General features: G+C 36.7%; 1 protein-coding gene across 5 annotated transcripts in view; it reads right to left on the bottom strand.

Annotated features, from left to right (window-relative positions):
- CDON (cell adhesion associated, oncogene regulated) overlaps positions 1 to 15,854 on the bottom strand; it is a 99,339-nt gene that overhangs the window by 5,916 nt on the left and 77,569 nt on the right. For all 5 annotated transcript variants that reach the window (XM_021063103.1, XM_021063105.1, XM_021063106.1 and 2 more), the window contains one exon: positions 14,465 to 14,544. In XM_021063103.1, coding sequence (XP_020918762.1) covers positions 14,465 to 14,544 — 80 coding nt within the window. The remainder of the gene's footprint in view (positions 1 to 14,464; positions 14,545 to 15,854) is intronic.

Genomic DNA, 15,854 nt, shown 5'->3' on the forward strand with positions numbered 1-15,854 from the left:
TTCCTTCAAGTCCTTGAGCAAACTTGTGACAGCTGCTTTAACATTGTCTGATAAATGTGACTTCTGGGTGCTCTCATGGTCTATTTCTATTGATCTTTCCCCTCCTTGAGGAAGTATCACATTTTCTTATTTCTTCACATGTAATTTTTTTTTTTTAACTGGATTTACCTCTCTGATTCTTGGGTATTCTGTTTGCCTCAAACTCCATCCTCTGACATGTTCAGGTTTTGTTCATGCCTCAAGACTGGAGAATGCCCTCATGAAAAATCCATTAACAAATGTCACCTATTGCCTTTCAAGATTAGATTTATTCAGTTTATGCTTGCTTCTGGTTACTCCCCAATACTTTAAAACTGTCCAGATTTCATCATTATTACCTGTGGATGATCAAGCTATTCTATCATTAACAGAAGCTGGAATTTCATTAGTATTTATATACAAAATAAAAATATTTTTTTAATTTGTAAAACTAGGAGTGAGAAAAGTTTGGAGAAAGCGTTTCATTTGGCTTTTATCTGGGCATGTTAGGTAGGAAACATATAGGAAGGACTAGTAGTATGCTGGAGCTAGACATGTTAGGTAATAAAGATAAGAATCCTTTGGACTTCCACACTTTTGAAATGCAGTTTATTTACAATGTTGTGTTAGTTTCTGGTGTACAGAAAAGTGACTCAGTTATATATATATATGTGTGTGTCATATTCTTTTTTCATATTCTTTTCTATTATGGCTTACTATAGGATATTGAATCTAGTCCTAAATATAGGACTTTATTTTATATATAGTAGTTTGTATCTGCTAACTCCAAGTTCTTAACTTACCCCTCCCCTATCTCCTTTCTCATCTGGTAACCATAGGTTTGTTTTCTATGTCTTTGAGTCTGTTTCTGTTTTGTAGATAAATTCAGTTGTGTCCTATTTTAGATTCCACATATAAGTAATATCATATGGTATCTGTCTTTCTCTTTCTGACTTCACTTAGTAAGGTAATATCTAACCTTTGCATCCATGTTACTGCAAATGACACTATTCCATTCTTTTCTATGGCTGAATAGTATTCCATTGTGTATATATACTACACTTTCTTTATCCATTCATCTGTCAGTGGATGCTTTCATGCCTTGGCTTTTGTAAACAGTTCTACTATGAATACTTGGGTGCATGTATCTTTTCAAGTTAGAGTTCTGTCCAGACATATGTTCAGTGGTGGGACTGCTGGATCATATAGTAACTCTAGTTTTAATTTTTTGAGGAACCTCCATGCTGTTTTCCATAGTAGCTGCACCAATTTACATTCTCACCAGCAGTGCAGGAGGGCTCCCTTTTCTCCACACCGTCTCTAGCATTTGTTTATTTGTAGACTTTTTAATGATGGCCACTCTGACTGGTGTGGGTGGTGCTTCATTGTACTTCTGATATGCATTTCTTTAATAATTAGTGATGTTGAGCATCTCTTCATTTGCCTACTGGCCATCAGCACGTCTTCTTTGAAGAAAGGTCTATTTAGGTCTTCTGCTTATATTTTAATTGGGTTATTTTTTTGTTGTTATTGAGCTATATAAGCTGTCTTTCTATCTGGGAAATGAAGCCCTTGTCATTCACATTGTTTGCAAACATTTTCTCCCAGTCTGTGGGTTTTTTCATTTTGCTTAAGGCTTCCTTTGCTGCACAAAAGCTTATAAGTTTAATTAGGTCCCACTTGTTTATTTTTGCTTTTATTTCTGTTGCCTTGGGAGACTGATCTAAAAAAATTGGGTATAATTTATGTCAGAGAATGTTTTGTCTATGTTCTCTTCTAGAAGTTTTATAGTGACACATCTTATATATAAGACTTTAAGCCATTTAGAGTTTATTTTTGTGTATGGTGTGAGGGTATATTATAGCTTCACTAGTGGCTATCAAACTTTCCCAATACTATTTGCTGAAAAGATTGTTTTTTCTCTTGTATATTCTTGCTCCTTTGTCAAAGATTAATTGACCATAGGGCTTATTTCTGGACTCTCTATTCCCATCCATTGATCCACATCTGCTTCGTAACAATACCATGCTTTTTTTGATTATTGTAGCTTTGTAGTGTTTTCTGAAGTTTGGGAGGGTTATGCCTCCTGCTTTGTTCTTTTTCTTCAGGATCACTTGGCAATTCTGGGTCTTTTATGGTCCCATATACATTTTAGGATTATTTGTTCTAGTTCTGTGAAAAATATCAAGGGTAATTTGATAGGAATTGCATTAAATGTGTAGACTGCTTTGGGTAGTATGGTCATTTTAACAGTATTAATACTTCCAATCTAACAGCATGGGATATCTTTCCATTTCCTTGAATCATCTTCAGTTTACCTTATCAATGTTTTATAGTTCTCCGCATATAAATCTTTCACCTCTTTGGTCAGGTTTATTCCGACAAATTTTATTTTTGTTGATGTAATTTTAAAAGGGATTTTTTTTTTACTTTTCCTTTCTGATATTTCATTGTTACTGTAAATAAATGTAACAGATTTCTGTATATTAACCTTGTATCCTGCTACCCTGCTAAATTCATTTATCCATCATTCTAGAAGTTTTTGTATGGAATCTAGTGTTTTCTATATATAGTATCATGTCATCTGCATATAATGACAATATTATCTCTTCTCTTCCAATTTGGATACCTTTTATTTATTTCTTGCCTGACTGCTGTGGAGGACTTCCAATACTATGTTGAGTAGAAATGGTGAAAATGGGCACCCTTGTCTTTCTTCCAGATTTTAGCAGGAAGGCTCTCAGCTTTTCACTGTTGAGGATTATGTTGGTTATGAGTTTGTCATAAATAGCTTTTCTTTTGTTGATATATGGTCCCTCTATACTCACTCTGGTAAGAATTTTTATCATGAATGCTTTTTCTGCATCATGTGGTTTTTGTCTTTTCTTTTGTTGATATGGTACATCGCAGAGACTGATTTGCATCCACTGGCCCATCCTTGTGATGCTGGGATGAATCTGAATTGACTGTGGCACATGATCTTTTTTATGTGTTGTTTGATTCGGTTTCCTAATATTTTGTTGAGAAATTCCGCGTCTATATTCATCAAAGATATTGGCCTGTAATTTTCTTGGACTTCCACCCTTTTTTTGTTGGCCACACCCACGGTATGCATAAGTTCCAAGGCCAGGGATCAAACATGTGCCACAGTAGTAACCAGAGCCATAGCACTGAGCCACCAGGGAACTCCTCACCCTTTTAACACAGAATGGTATGTTTCTAGAGCATAAGAAAATCAGTAAAAGGAAGTCCATGCAACTGTTACCAGCATCTCTGTTGGTTCAAGTTATTAGAAATACCAAACACTAAGCATAAGGATTGGACCCTGAAAGAGAGTTAAGACATGTGACACTAAATCAAATTAAAGTCTAACTTTAATTTCCCACAGAGAAATACATTCCTACACATTTAGCAGAATTCAGATACCAATCATCTGGCACAAAAGCAAAGTATATCTGTCAGGTATTCATCTGCACAGAATAATTTGACTGCAGCATTTCTAATATGACAGTAATTTTAACTTTTAATAATATAGCAAAAAATATATACTTGATTCAAAGAAAATCTAAGTGTTCTCATGCGAGTAAAGCCAATAAAGAGTGGAGAAAGTGCTGGTATGGAAGGAAATTTGTTGGATTTAAAATCAAAGCCCTGGGCTGGACAGATCATGACTCAAGGAGAGCATGGCATTCCTTATTTGCTCTATTGTACACTTTATTCAACTCTGAATTTAAAATTTTTTTCTGAGATGCTGACAAGAGTGAACACAAATCTCCTGACAGCCATGGTAAAAATGTCCATGTTAGCAGTGTCTTGATATTAGTCTTTTCTCTGTCTTAATACCCAAGGAACTAGAAAATCCCCCTGGATGTATTCAATTCATGGGGTCCACAGACTCTAAACAGAGTACTGGCCCAAAATGTAGGGCAAGGTCAAGGGGAAAAATCTTTTTGAATTCAAATTGCTACTAGTCAGAATTTAATGGGTATTATCTATCTAGGTAAATAACCTTGCCTAGAAGAACACTTTATTCTAAAAGTATTTGCTGAGTACCTTCTAATTGTCAGACAGTGTGGTAGACACTGAAAATATAAAGGTAACTGCAATAGGTTCCAAATCTCAGTCTGGCAGAGAAGAACAAGTAAACAAATGGTTACAATATCATGTGGTAATTATAATGTAAGAAGATATAAAAGACACTGCGAGCACTCAGCCTTGAGATGGATTATGGATGTGCGGCCGATGAGAACAGGACACATCCAACATTCCAGTGTGTAGTGTCTGTGCTATTTCAGACTCAAGTGCCTTATAATCCAGGAAATTACATTAGATCACAATCGTGAATTAGAGAGCAAGAAGGATTCTAATTTCAAAAAACCAGAAATATCTCTGGTGTGGGGAATCTATATGGCTACCATGATTTGTTGAAAAAAATTCTTAAATTCCTGGCTTCTGGTTATGACTGATGAATTTATATCAGAATAACTCTCCTGCCAAGAACAACTAAAAAAGATGGAGAAATTTCAGTTTAAATCTGTCAAAGTCATCAGAGAGATACCCCAGCACTTAAGTGGCTGAGATTCTAGAAAGAAGGTAAATGTGAGTTTCAGCACCATTTTCCCTTTATGAGGCAAGTGTAGGATGCTCCTACACCCCAATTCAGTGTAGGATGAAACACTGAGACTTGAGCAGGAAGTGACAGCTAAGAAGCTGAGCAGAACTTCTGGCTGTTTCCTGGGGCTGGGAGGACAGAAATTGGAGTTCAGAGCCTGCCAAAGAGAAAAGGCCCCATAAACACCCCAGACTTTTAATTGAGCCCCTTGAAGGGATAGACAAGGCTTTTTAAAAAGACTGAAACTCATCATTAAATAAGCTCAATCCCTAATTGGGTTAAAATGAACTGCCCCTTCCCTAACCACCTGCCAAAAGCAAAAGTATATCCTTTCTGGGGGAAGAAAATACCTTCCAGAGCCTCTATGAGTTTTTAAATGCAGTGTCCAAAATTTAATAAAACATTTCAGGAGACAGAACAGAGAAAAATAAGTGATGTAGGTACCGAGTTAGGAGACAAAGACTTTGAAAGAACTGGATGAATATACACAAGAAAATAGGTGACAAGATGGAGAATTTTATCAGGGACCCAGAATCTAATAATAACAATTAACCTGAAATTTTTAAACTAAAAAGTAGAATAACTGAAATGGAGAACCCAATATATGGGATTAAGAGCAAACTGACTCTAGATGACCAGAGGTTTACTGAACATGAAGTATGTTTCTGTACAGTATTCAGACTAAAGCGCAGACATGAAAGGATGGAAAATACAGAAAGAAGCTTAAGAGACATAGAGAAAGGCACAGAGAAAAATTCAAAAATATGTGCAGGCACACCTCATTTTATTATGCTTTGCTTTATTATACTTTGCAGATAATGTGTTTTTTACAGATTGAAGGATATGAGAACCTTACATCAAGCAAGTTGACTGGCACCTTTTTTCCCATAGTGTTTGCTCACTTTGTGTCTCTGAGACACATTTTTGCTAACTCTTGAAATATTTCCAACTTTTTCATTATTATTATATTGGTTTTGGTGATTTGTGATCAGTCACTGGACTGTAATTGTTTTGAGGTACCCCAAACATTGTTGTCTTATTTTAAGAAGTTGACAGTCACCCCAACCTTCAACCACCACCCTGATGTGTCAGCAGCCATCAACATCCAGGCAGGACCTCTCCACCAACAAAAGTATTACAATTCACTGAAGTCTCAGGTGGTGTTTAGCATTTTTTATACAAAAAGGATTTTTAATTAAGGTATGTACATTTTTAGACATAAAAATCAAAAAATTCATGTGACATGCTTTACTGCAATATTCAATCTATTGCAACGGTCCAGGACTGAACCCTCTACTGAACCCATGCTGGTATGTCTGTATAGTTGGAGTTTCTCTGAGGGAGAGAAAAGAAAGGATGGGACAGAAGCTTTATCTGGAGAGAAAAAGGCTAAAAATTTTCTAAAACTGATGAAAGCTCAAGCTGTAGATTTAAGAAGTTCTATGAACTCCAAGCAGAACAAATACAAAGAAAATTACACTTTCAAACATGAATAATTAAACTCCTGGAAGCAAAAATACAAAGTGAAAGCCATAAAAGCAGTCAGAATCAGAAGACATTATTACCTTGAAAGTGAACAATTGTACAGATGATTTCTCAACCCAGACAACAGAAGCAATAAAACAATGGGACACCGTTAAAGCACAAAGAGAAAGTAATCACCAGCCTGGAATTTAATAAACAGTAATAAATATCCTTCCAAAAGGATAATGAACTGAAGAAATTTTCAGACCAAAAACTGAGAGAATTTGTCACCCTCAGACTTATACTACAAGTTTTTCAAAGTGAAGGAAAATGAATATCAGCAAAGGGAGGAAATACAGAAAGAGCAGCAACAAAGGTAATGTTGGAAATTCTGAGTAAATTGCAGTTATTATTGGATTAAGGGTGGAGTGAAAGTTTTCACTGTTTTGTCTCTTGCACAATGAAATGACTTTTTCTAATTTTAAACTTGAAAACATTGATGAAATAGAACTCTGTGTAGTCTGCCACATACAAAAATCTCTGCTGTTTTGCAAGAATTGAGGTAATCTGGGACCTGTTAATTTAGTGCTGATATTCTTTAGTAAACAGGAGAGGCCTATATGACCAAGCTATAGAATAGGAAAATGAGTATTACAGTGTCATACAAATAAAATATCCTTTCGCCAACAATCTGAATAGCACGAACTAGGAAATGAGAGATTTAAATAGCAGCACAGGATTGTGCTTGGAAGAATACATTGAGTTAGTACGTGACCAAATATATTTTGGACACTCCAGTAAAACTACATAGCACTTCTGATATACTTTACAGAGAAGTATCCTATTTCTGATTACATAGTTGAATATTTGTTAAGTACAATTATGGACAGAATTACTCTGATTAGATAATTATATACATTTTGCCTTAACTTTCCACTTTTGATTATCCGTGGAGGGCAGGGACTAACCATTCATGAATCTTTTGCATGTGTGATGCTTATCTTCGTGAATATGTTTCCTGAGTTTCTTCTGAAACAGTTTTATCTTGGTGATGGTTTGTTTTCATATTCAGCTCATCTCTGCTGTTTCCTTTCACCACTGTGCCCTGTCATGTGGCTGACCTAGCCCTTATTTTCAGGAGGTCCTCAGTTACTATGCAACAGAACCCTGATGACATTCTTCCAGGGCCATGTCCATCCTCCATTCTTAGGTGGATGCTGCAGTGACCTGAGCCTTGCAGTGGGAGTTTCCTTTTGGGAATTAGATTGTTGGTGACTGTCCCACAATAGGCGATAGTACATTTTGGGTGACTGTAAATGACCGAGTACATTACTGAACATGGCAAGCTCACATGCACACACACAATCTTACAAAGAGAAGACCAACCACTTGACTCCCTGACAACAGGCTCCAGTCTCCCATCTCAAAAGCAGGAGATATGTAACTTCCTCAAAAAGGAAGGTACTGATCAATTAAAGAAATGAGACAGTGCTTTTGAATTTTTTTTCCCCTTAGGGAATCGGGCAGATGACCACAGATAGGAGAGAATCCACCTCTTAGGCTTTGTGTGTTTCTTTTCGTTGGTTTTATGCCTAGTTCTGAATAGCTAAGTATTCAGGGATAGGAGGTGGGTTGAATCATAACAAATTAACCTGCTGGAGGATGAGTTTAGGTGTTCCAGACAAGTTGTTTTCATATTTAACAAAATGACTTGGGTAGACCAAACCCTAGTCCTGAAAGAGCTGCTACTATAGTGAAATGTTTTCATAGTCATCTCTACTTACTATTTTTATCTGAGTATATCTGACATCAGTGGAAGGTTTCAAGTTGGTGAAAGAGCAGCCCGAACCCAGTAACACAGAGACTTATAAGGTGATCATTATATAAAAACTTGGAGGTCATTTGTAACATCTATGTTTTCTAAAGCACTATTCCCAATAGCTTTATTTCTCCTCTTGACTATCGGCCATGCATAGCTCATACTTTTTTTCCCAGATGGATTATATACATTTTTCCAAGCTGATTTTTACTTAGCTACTTCCTGCCCATTTCCAATCTCTCTAGGACACTTAAAGTTAATTTTTTGTTCCTTCCTGATGGGACTTCTCAGTTCGTTCGTCTGTGAATTTCATCAGTGTCCTCTCTGCTCTTTTACAAATTATCAAGACCAATGGTAAAAAGACCAGGTTTAATGTCAATCCCTTCCCATTAAACTAGCCAAGCAACTGACAAACCCCATTTGATTACATATCCAGAACTGCACTACTGCTTTTTGAATTGAGGAGAGGAGAAGGGTAGAAAGCTTTAGATTTATTTGATTAAAATCTGTTTAACTCTTAAAATGCCCATGAATAGGACTTCTCAGTTGAGTCTTTCATGTAGAGAACCGGCTCCCTGAAAAGCCACATTAAGTATGCTCCTTTCCAGCTGCTCACACTTAGACATTACAAGCTATTCTTCAATCTGAAAAGGGTTCAAATGGACTGAACACAGTGAGGCAGGCAGTCCTCTACAAATGCCACAAAAGCCCTAGAACCAAAAAAAACGTGGGTGCAGAGTACATGCTCCCCTCTTACCTGTCCTCAAATTTTTACATCAATATGCCAGCCTAGATAACAAAGGCAAAGTTTTCTCTCCAGTTATTACTAAAAGAGAGAAATGATAAAAGGGGCCTAAGGTTGGCAATGACTTGCTGCTTAAAAGCCCACTCTAAGAAATACATTCTAGTTTCAACCCAAGAAGGCAGAGAAGAGACAATCTATAGAGTGGCAAGATACAGTGCAGGGAAGGTTCCACATGGAAAGGCCTTGTCAGTTCCTGGGCATCTGTGGAGCAACAGAGCTGCCCTGGGTCAACTTGAGTTTGATGAGGTACTACTGGTGTCTAAATAGTGCTGCAACGAACACTGGGGTGCACATATCTTTTCTTTAAAAAAAAATTTTTTTTTTAAGTGTAGTTGATTTATAATGTTCCTTCAATTCCTGCTGTGCAGCGAAGTGACCCAGTCTCACACACACACACACACACACACACACACACACACACACACACACACACATATACACATTCTTTTTTTCATATGATCTTCCATCATGTTCTAACCCAAGAAATTGGGACATGTTTTCAAATTATGATTTTCTCCAGGAGTGGAACTGTTTGATCATATCATAGTTCTATTTTTAGTTTTTTAAGGAATCTCCACATTGTTCTCCATAGTGGTTGCACAAATTTACATTCCCACCAACAGTGTAGGAGGATTCCCTTTTTTCCACACTCTCTCCAGCATTTGTTATTTGTAGACTTTTTGATGATGGCCATTCTGACTGATGTGAGGTGGTACCTCACTGTAGTTTTGATTTGCATTTCTCTAATAATTAGTGAGGTTGAGCATCTTTTCATGTGCTTTTCAGCCATCTGTCTTCTTTGTAGAAATGTCTATTTAGATCTTCTGACTAGTTTTTGACTGGGTTTTTTGTTTTTCTCATATAAAGCTGTATGAGATGCTCATATATTTTGGAGATTAATCCCTTATTGGTCACTTTATTTGCAAAGATTTTCTCCCATTCCATGGGTTGTCTTTTTTTTTTTTTTTTATGGTTTCCTTTGCTGTGCAAAACTTTTAAGTTTAATTAGGTCCCATTTGTTTATTTTTGTTTTTATGCTCATTATTCTAGGCAGTGGATCCAAAAAGATATTGCTACGATTTATGTCAAAGAGTTTTTGGTTTTCCTCTAAGAGTTTTATAGTGTCTGGCCTTACATTTAGGTCTTTAATACATTTTGAGTTTATTTTTGTGTATGGTATCAGAAAGTGTTCTAATTTCATTCTTTTGCATGTAGCTGTCCAGGTTCCCAGCACCACTTCTTGAAGAAACTGTCTTTTTTCTATTGTATATTCTCACCTCCTTTGTTGTAGATTAATTCACCATAGGTGTGTGGGTTTATTTCTGGGCTTTCTATTTTGTTTCACTGATCTATATAAATATCATTTTTAAAAAGGTATCTCTCCCCACCAAACTATAAGCTCAGTGAAGGCAGGGACAATGCTTATTTTGCTTACTGTTTTGTTTTGGTCACTGTATCCTCAGAACCCAGGAGGGTGCTTGGCCCACTAAGACCTTCAACAAATGTTTGCTGAATGGATAAATAAATGGATGAATCTTCTTTCCTTTTCTCTCTCCTGATTTTATCATATCCCTTTTCTCATCTCTTTAAAGATCAAGGCAGTAAGCAAAAAATAATGAAAGAGGATTATAAAAAGAATATCTAATCACTTTAAACACTTAAGAAATAAAGCAAATAAATACCTTAAAAATTAAATATATAAAAACAATCAATCTGCCAAGGCCATTCCCCCCCTTGGTAATCCCCCCACACTTTTTTTCTTTTTACGGCTATACCTGCAGTATATAAAGTTCCCTGGCCAGGGATCGAGCACTGCAGCTGAGGCCTACACCACAGTCATGGCAGCTCCAGATCCAGGCCGCCTCTGCTACATACACTGTAGCTGGTGGCAACGTGGGATCCTTAACCCACAGAGCAGGGCCAGGGATTGAGCCTACATCCTCACAGAGACTGAGTTAGGTTCTTAATCTGCTGAGCCACAATTGGAACTCCTCATCCATTTTTAAGTTCTATCACTTTGATACAAATGACTCGGAAATATATAGATCATTGTCCCAATCTATCCCCTGAAGACAAGACCAGCATTTTCATCTGTCTCCTTGACTTAGATATCTAACTGGCGCTTGAAACTCTAAAAGGCCCAAACCAAATTCATCATCTTTCCTCAATATATCATTTTATGAAGTTTCTTATTTCTAGGACTATCATCATGAAAACTACCAAGTCACTCATGTTTGAAACTTCTTATTCATTCTGAACCTTCCTTCTTTTCTAGATCCTTATCAGTCAATGGCCAAGTTCTAAAGATTCCAACAGCTCTGAAGTCTCACTCATCTCTTTCTTTCTCCCCTCATTCCTTGCACGAAGGCAAAGGCCTTCATTACACAAGTAGTCACACTGGTCTCCTCTTCCAATCCCACCCATGTACTAATTACTACCATTAACCAGCCTAAACACATCACTGCACAGATGACTCCCTTTCTCAAAAGTCCTCAAAAGAACCACACTAAGCCCAGTGTTTCTCAACATATCCCCTCTTTCTGATTAACATAAATCTCACATCCCTCCTATATTTTGTTTTACAGAAACAATACGGATTTTTTTTAATTCCTTAAATAGAAAACTACGAGATTCAATATGCTTCAAACTCAACTCATTATACTTTAAGCTCTGTCTATGAAATACTATTAACTGCAGGCTCTCTGGAGGGAGAGCTTGGGCCAGTACCTAGTACATGGCAGGCACTCAATAAATGTTGATTAAATAAACTACTATAAACTCAGTCTGGTTTTCCAGTTTTATACCCCGCCACTTTCGACTTGCATTTTATTTCTCCAGCCAAGTTATGACAGTGGTTCTCAAAGCATGGTCCCAGGACTAGCAGCAGCAACATCCCTTGAACCCGAGAGTTCCTGTCATGGCTCAGAGGTAATAAATCCAACTAGTATCCATTAGGATGCGGGTTTGATCCCTGGCCTTGCTCAGTGGGCTAAGGATCTCACTTGCTGTAGGTCACAGACATGGTTCAGATCCCACGTTGGTATGTAGGCCAGCAGCTAAAGCTCCAATTTGACCCCTAGTCTGGGAACTTCCACAGGCCTCAGGTGCGGCCCTTAAAGAAAAGAAAAAAAAAATCCCTCAAGCTCGTTGGAATGAGTTTGATAATCACTGAACTAGACTCTTTACCCTCAGGTAAATATTATCCTTCCTCCTTCCTTGACTTGTGATTCCTTCTGCCTGGCTAATGCTCTGTGAATGTTTTTCTTTCTTTTGGCTGTGGCATGTAGCAGCTTGATGTGGGATCTCAGTTCCCAAACTAGGGATCAAACCCAGGACGCAGTGGTGAAAGCACTGAGTCTGAACCACTAGACCACCAGGGGCCTCCCCCAGTAGATGTTTCTTTTGACTGAACAGCCAAAAACTCTAAAATGCCCACTTGATAGCCCTCATAAACCTTAACTGAAATTATGCCTCTTTTTTTGTGTACACACTCTTTTCAGTTGGCATTAGGAAATGCATATTTATGCTTAGCGATTACACTGATATTCTAAAAGTGTAAATTAACAAACATTGTGCATATTTGTGGAGTAAATGATATATCATCTACCTCTCCGCATTAGAAACTTATTACCAATTTTGCCATCTTGGGATCTTGAACGGAGATACCTGTTTTCAATTTCAAAGTTAAAAAAATTAGAAGCTTTAGATTTAATGATACCAGTTTTCCAGAGTTAAAAGTAGGTACTTATTGATATTTATCAAAATCACATAAGGGCTCCTGGAAGTCAGATGAGCCTCTTGGCTAATTTTGGAGGCAATGCAGGTAAGTAAAGGTTGGCCTTAAACAGGTGGACTCTCATGTAGGAAGATTTAAGTCAAGGAGAAACAGAACCTGTTTTTTCCAGGCTGTAGAGAACTCACCTATGTACCCAGATAAAAGCAAAGCCCCCAAACATGAAAATGTAAGAAGTCATTAACTTGAAAATCAATACAAACAGAATTGTCAATTGTCCTAAAGGAAAAAAAAAAGTATAATAAAACCCCCAAATATCCTCCCAACACACACACACACACACACACACACACACACACATGGCCAAGAATGCAAAATGGTAGAGGTCATTCCAGTTTTTTAAGGAAGTGGGAAGTATTTTTGGTACAAGGATACGATACCTCATCATAAAGATTGGCAGCAAATTACCAAAGTCTATAATCAGAGTACGTCAGGAGCAATTTTATATTACCTAGACAATTCTCCTTTTTTTCAGATAATGAAATAACCTCAGAGAGATTATATAACAAAAGTTACAGATTTAAGCAGCGATAAAGTCTATGTCTACTTTCTTAGACCTGAAGCCCTCTAATTACATCATTCTAACATCTAAGCTGAAGCACATCTGCTGATGGCTGCAAGCACCACAAGGAAAACACATTCTGGATTTAGGCAATACTGTGTGTTTTAAGTCCATCTGATTACTAACTATGCATATGAACCATCTTTATCAATTCTTTAGCATGTTCCTAACAAGTTGTGATAAAGCCTTTGCCAAGCTCAGGACAAAAATGTGGCTTCACTGTCATAAGCATCTTATAATTTAACTAGGGTCATACAGAATTTTAAAATGTAACAAGCAACTCTTACTACACAAAATAGGCAGATGGCTCCTGCTAATACAGAAACTCTAAGATGTGTCAAGTAAATGATTTTTAAAAATCTCCAAGACTCTTTACAGCTTTTGCTCTGCAACTCTCAAAACACATGATGAAACAATGTACTTTTAACTCAGTGGCTGACCGGGTCTTTCTTCAAGTTCTGGTTTTGATAACTCCCAGATGCAGCTTTTAACTTCATAATTCATTTTAAAAGTATGAGTCAAATCCAATTTCAATAATGAAATATCCAAACTCCAATCCATACTCCAGGTATTTTATGTACTAACTATGACATGATTTTTAAATTGCAGAGTTTGGGAGCTGGGAAGGATTTTTGAGACTATGTAATCAAATACTATCATTCTGTAAAAGAACGAACTGAGATTTCTGACAGACACAACTTTAATACAACAAAATATGTGATAATCCTTCAGGATTAACACATAGAGAAGTAGCATGAAAGCTTTCTGAATATTCTGTCAAAATTGAAATGTACATGTTACTTGACGCATTTCAATCTCATTTGAGCTACTGTGAGTACATCTTACTCAAATTTTTTTAAAAAGCCCAACATTAAAAAAAAGCAAAATTTTGCTACTTAATTATCTTAAGGATTTAATGACTGCCCTTTAAAAAAATTGGAAAATCTGCTAAGGAAAGTTCAATAATGCTACTATGAAAAAAAAAAAAAACATTAGTCTATACATAGGGTTTTTCCCCTAACATTCAAACATGCTCTCATCCATAATGTAGGGTAGAAAATATCACACAGTAGAGAAGAGAAAGTTCTATTGAAAATGGAATAGGTGAGAAAAGACAAAGTCTGTATGCTGAGAATGAGGCTAAATTAAAGATTTCAACAACATCAAAAATAAAGTCTTCAATACTGTCAATATATCTAAAGAAACCAAAGCACAGAAATGTAAAAATTGTAAAGCTGGGGCAAATTAAGATCGGGCCTTCAACTTAAGATGCCATACTCTAAAATTTATATCTTTGGTAAAAGTTCAGGAACTTCCTTTGCTGAAGGGAAAATAACAAAAGGAGCCATATACCTATTCCCCACCACCTGGGCAAATACACATCCACATACCTATTGTTGTTGCGACAATTTCGGCAGTTGATGCACTCCAGTGGGTCAGTCTGAGGTACCGCTGTGTACATGCCACCACCCTTGTCAGGAAGGAAGTACAGGGAAAAAGAAAAAAAAAAAAAGAGAGCTGAAGGTGCCACAGACCAGAAGCCAAATCATCTCAAATGCAAAGGCTGTGCCAACAAGAAAAGCTACATGTTTTAACCACCCCCCGAGCCATGTTCTTATGCTTATCACTTTTACCTCATATTCACAAATGAGTTCTGTACAATATTAGAATTTTTCTCCAAAAATTGCCATGTTTTTTGCACGTATTTTTGTACTGGAAAGAGGCAAATGAAGGGAGAGATTTAGTCATTTTCTTTTGGTGCTTCAAATTTAGTGGGCCCAAAATATACTATATGTTACAACCTTCTATTCATTTTCACTTTCCTAGCAGTCATGGAAAAATTTTATGTGATGCCAGTTGGAGAAAGAGGGTGGAAATCTGCTTGAATGATGTCACAAGATAAACCCATCTTCATTTTCCTGTAACTATTTTCGATTAGGTCTGTTCACTTGACTACACGAAGTCTTAAAACATGTTATATTTTTCCAGATGGAGCAGATTCTCAGCCAGCAATGACTTGGAGGGGAGTATTAATATTTTGATGTTGCTTTTGGCGGAAACTGCCAAGCAATTAAGAAAAATGCCCAGATTAACACATACCTCATTGTAAAATGTTCACTTGACATATACAATGGCAAGAATTCTTCAAAATTGGTTAGAGTCAAAATTCTGCTTTCAGAAGAAAAACAGCAGAACTGAATTTGATAAGGGTGGGGGAGGCTGTCACACTGCACCCAAAACCAGAACAGGCCTTCAAGGTTAGGAAAAGTTCAAGCAATTGTTTTTCCCAGAATACTTTCCATTTCCATTCATCTCCTAACAACAGCCAGAATCCAAGCAAACCAAAAGAACTGAAAATTTCTCTCAACATTCTCTCAAACTAGCAACAGGAATTTAAAAAAAAAAAGTGAGAGAAGGAATACTCCTATGCTATAGTCAGTCCAAGAGGATAAACTCCAAAGTTTCAGAAAATGAAGTTAACAACCTATAGGGGAATTTATTTATTTGAACCACTAAGCATATTAAAGTGAATTCAATGATTTTTACGACCAACAGCATTTTTTTTTTATTTCCCTATTTCTACCCAACAGAAGAGTAAGAAAACTAATGAGTTAAGATCACAGATGAACACCTCTAAAACTGTACACCTAGTGGGGCAACGATTATTTAAATAGCAACTCATTGTTCAAAAACACAGGTACTGTGTTCAAATACTAAAGCAAACATCAGCCTTATTTTTTTTTTTCTTCTTATGGAAATAGCATGTGCTATTCAAATTTT

The sequence above is a fragment of the Sus scrofa genome, chromosome 9, assembly GCF_000003025.6.
Source record: "Sus scrofa isolate TJ Tabasco breed Duroc chromosome 9, Sscrofa11.1, whole genome shotgun sequence".
Classification (NCBI taxonomy): Eukaryota; Metazoa; Chordata; class Mammalia; order Artiodactyla; family Suidae; genus Sus; species Sus scrofa.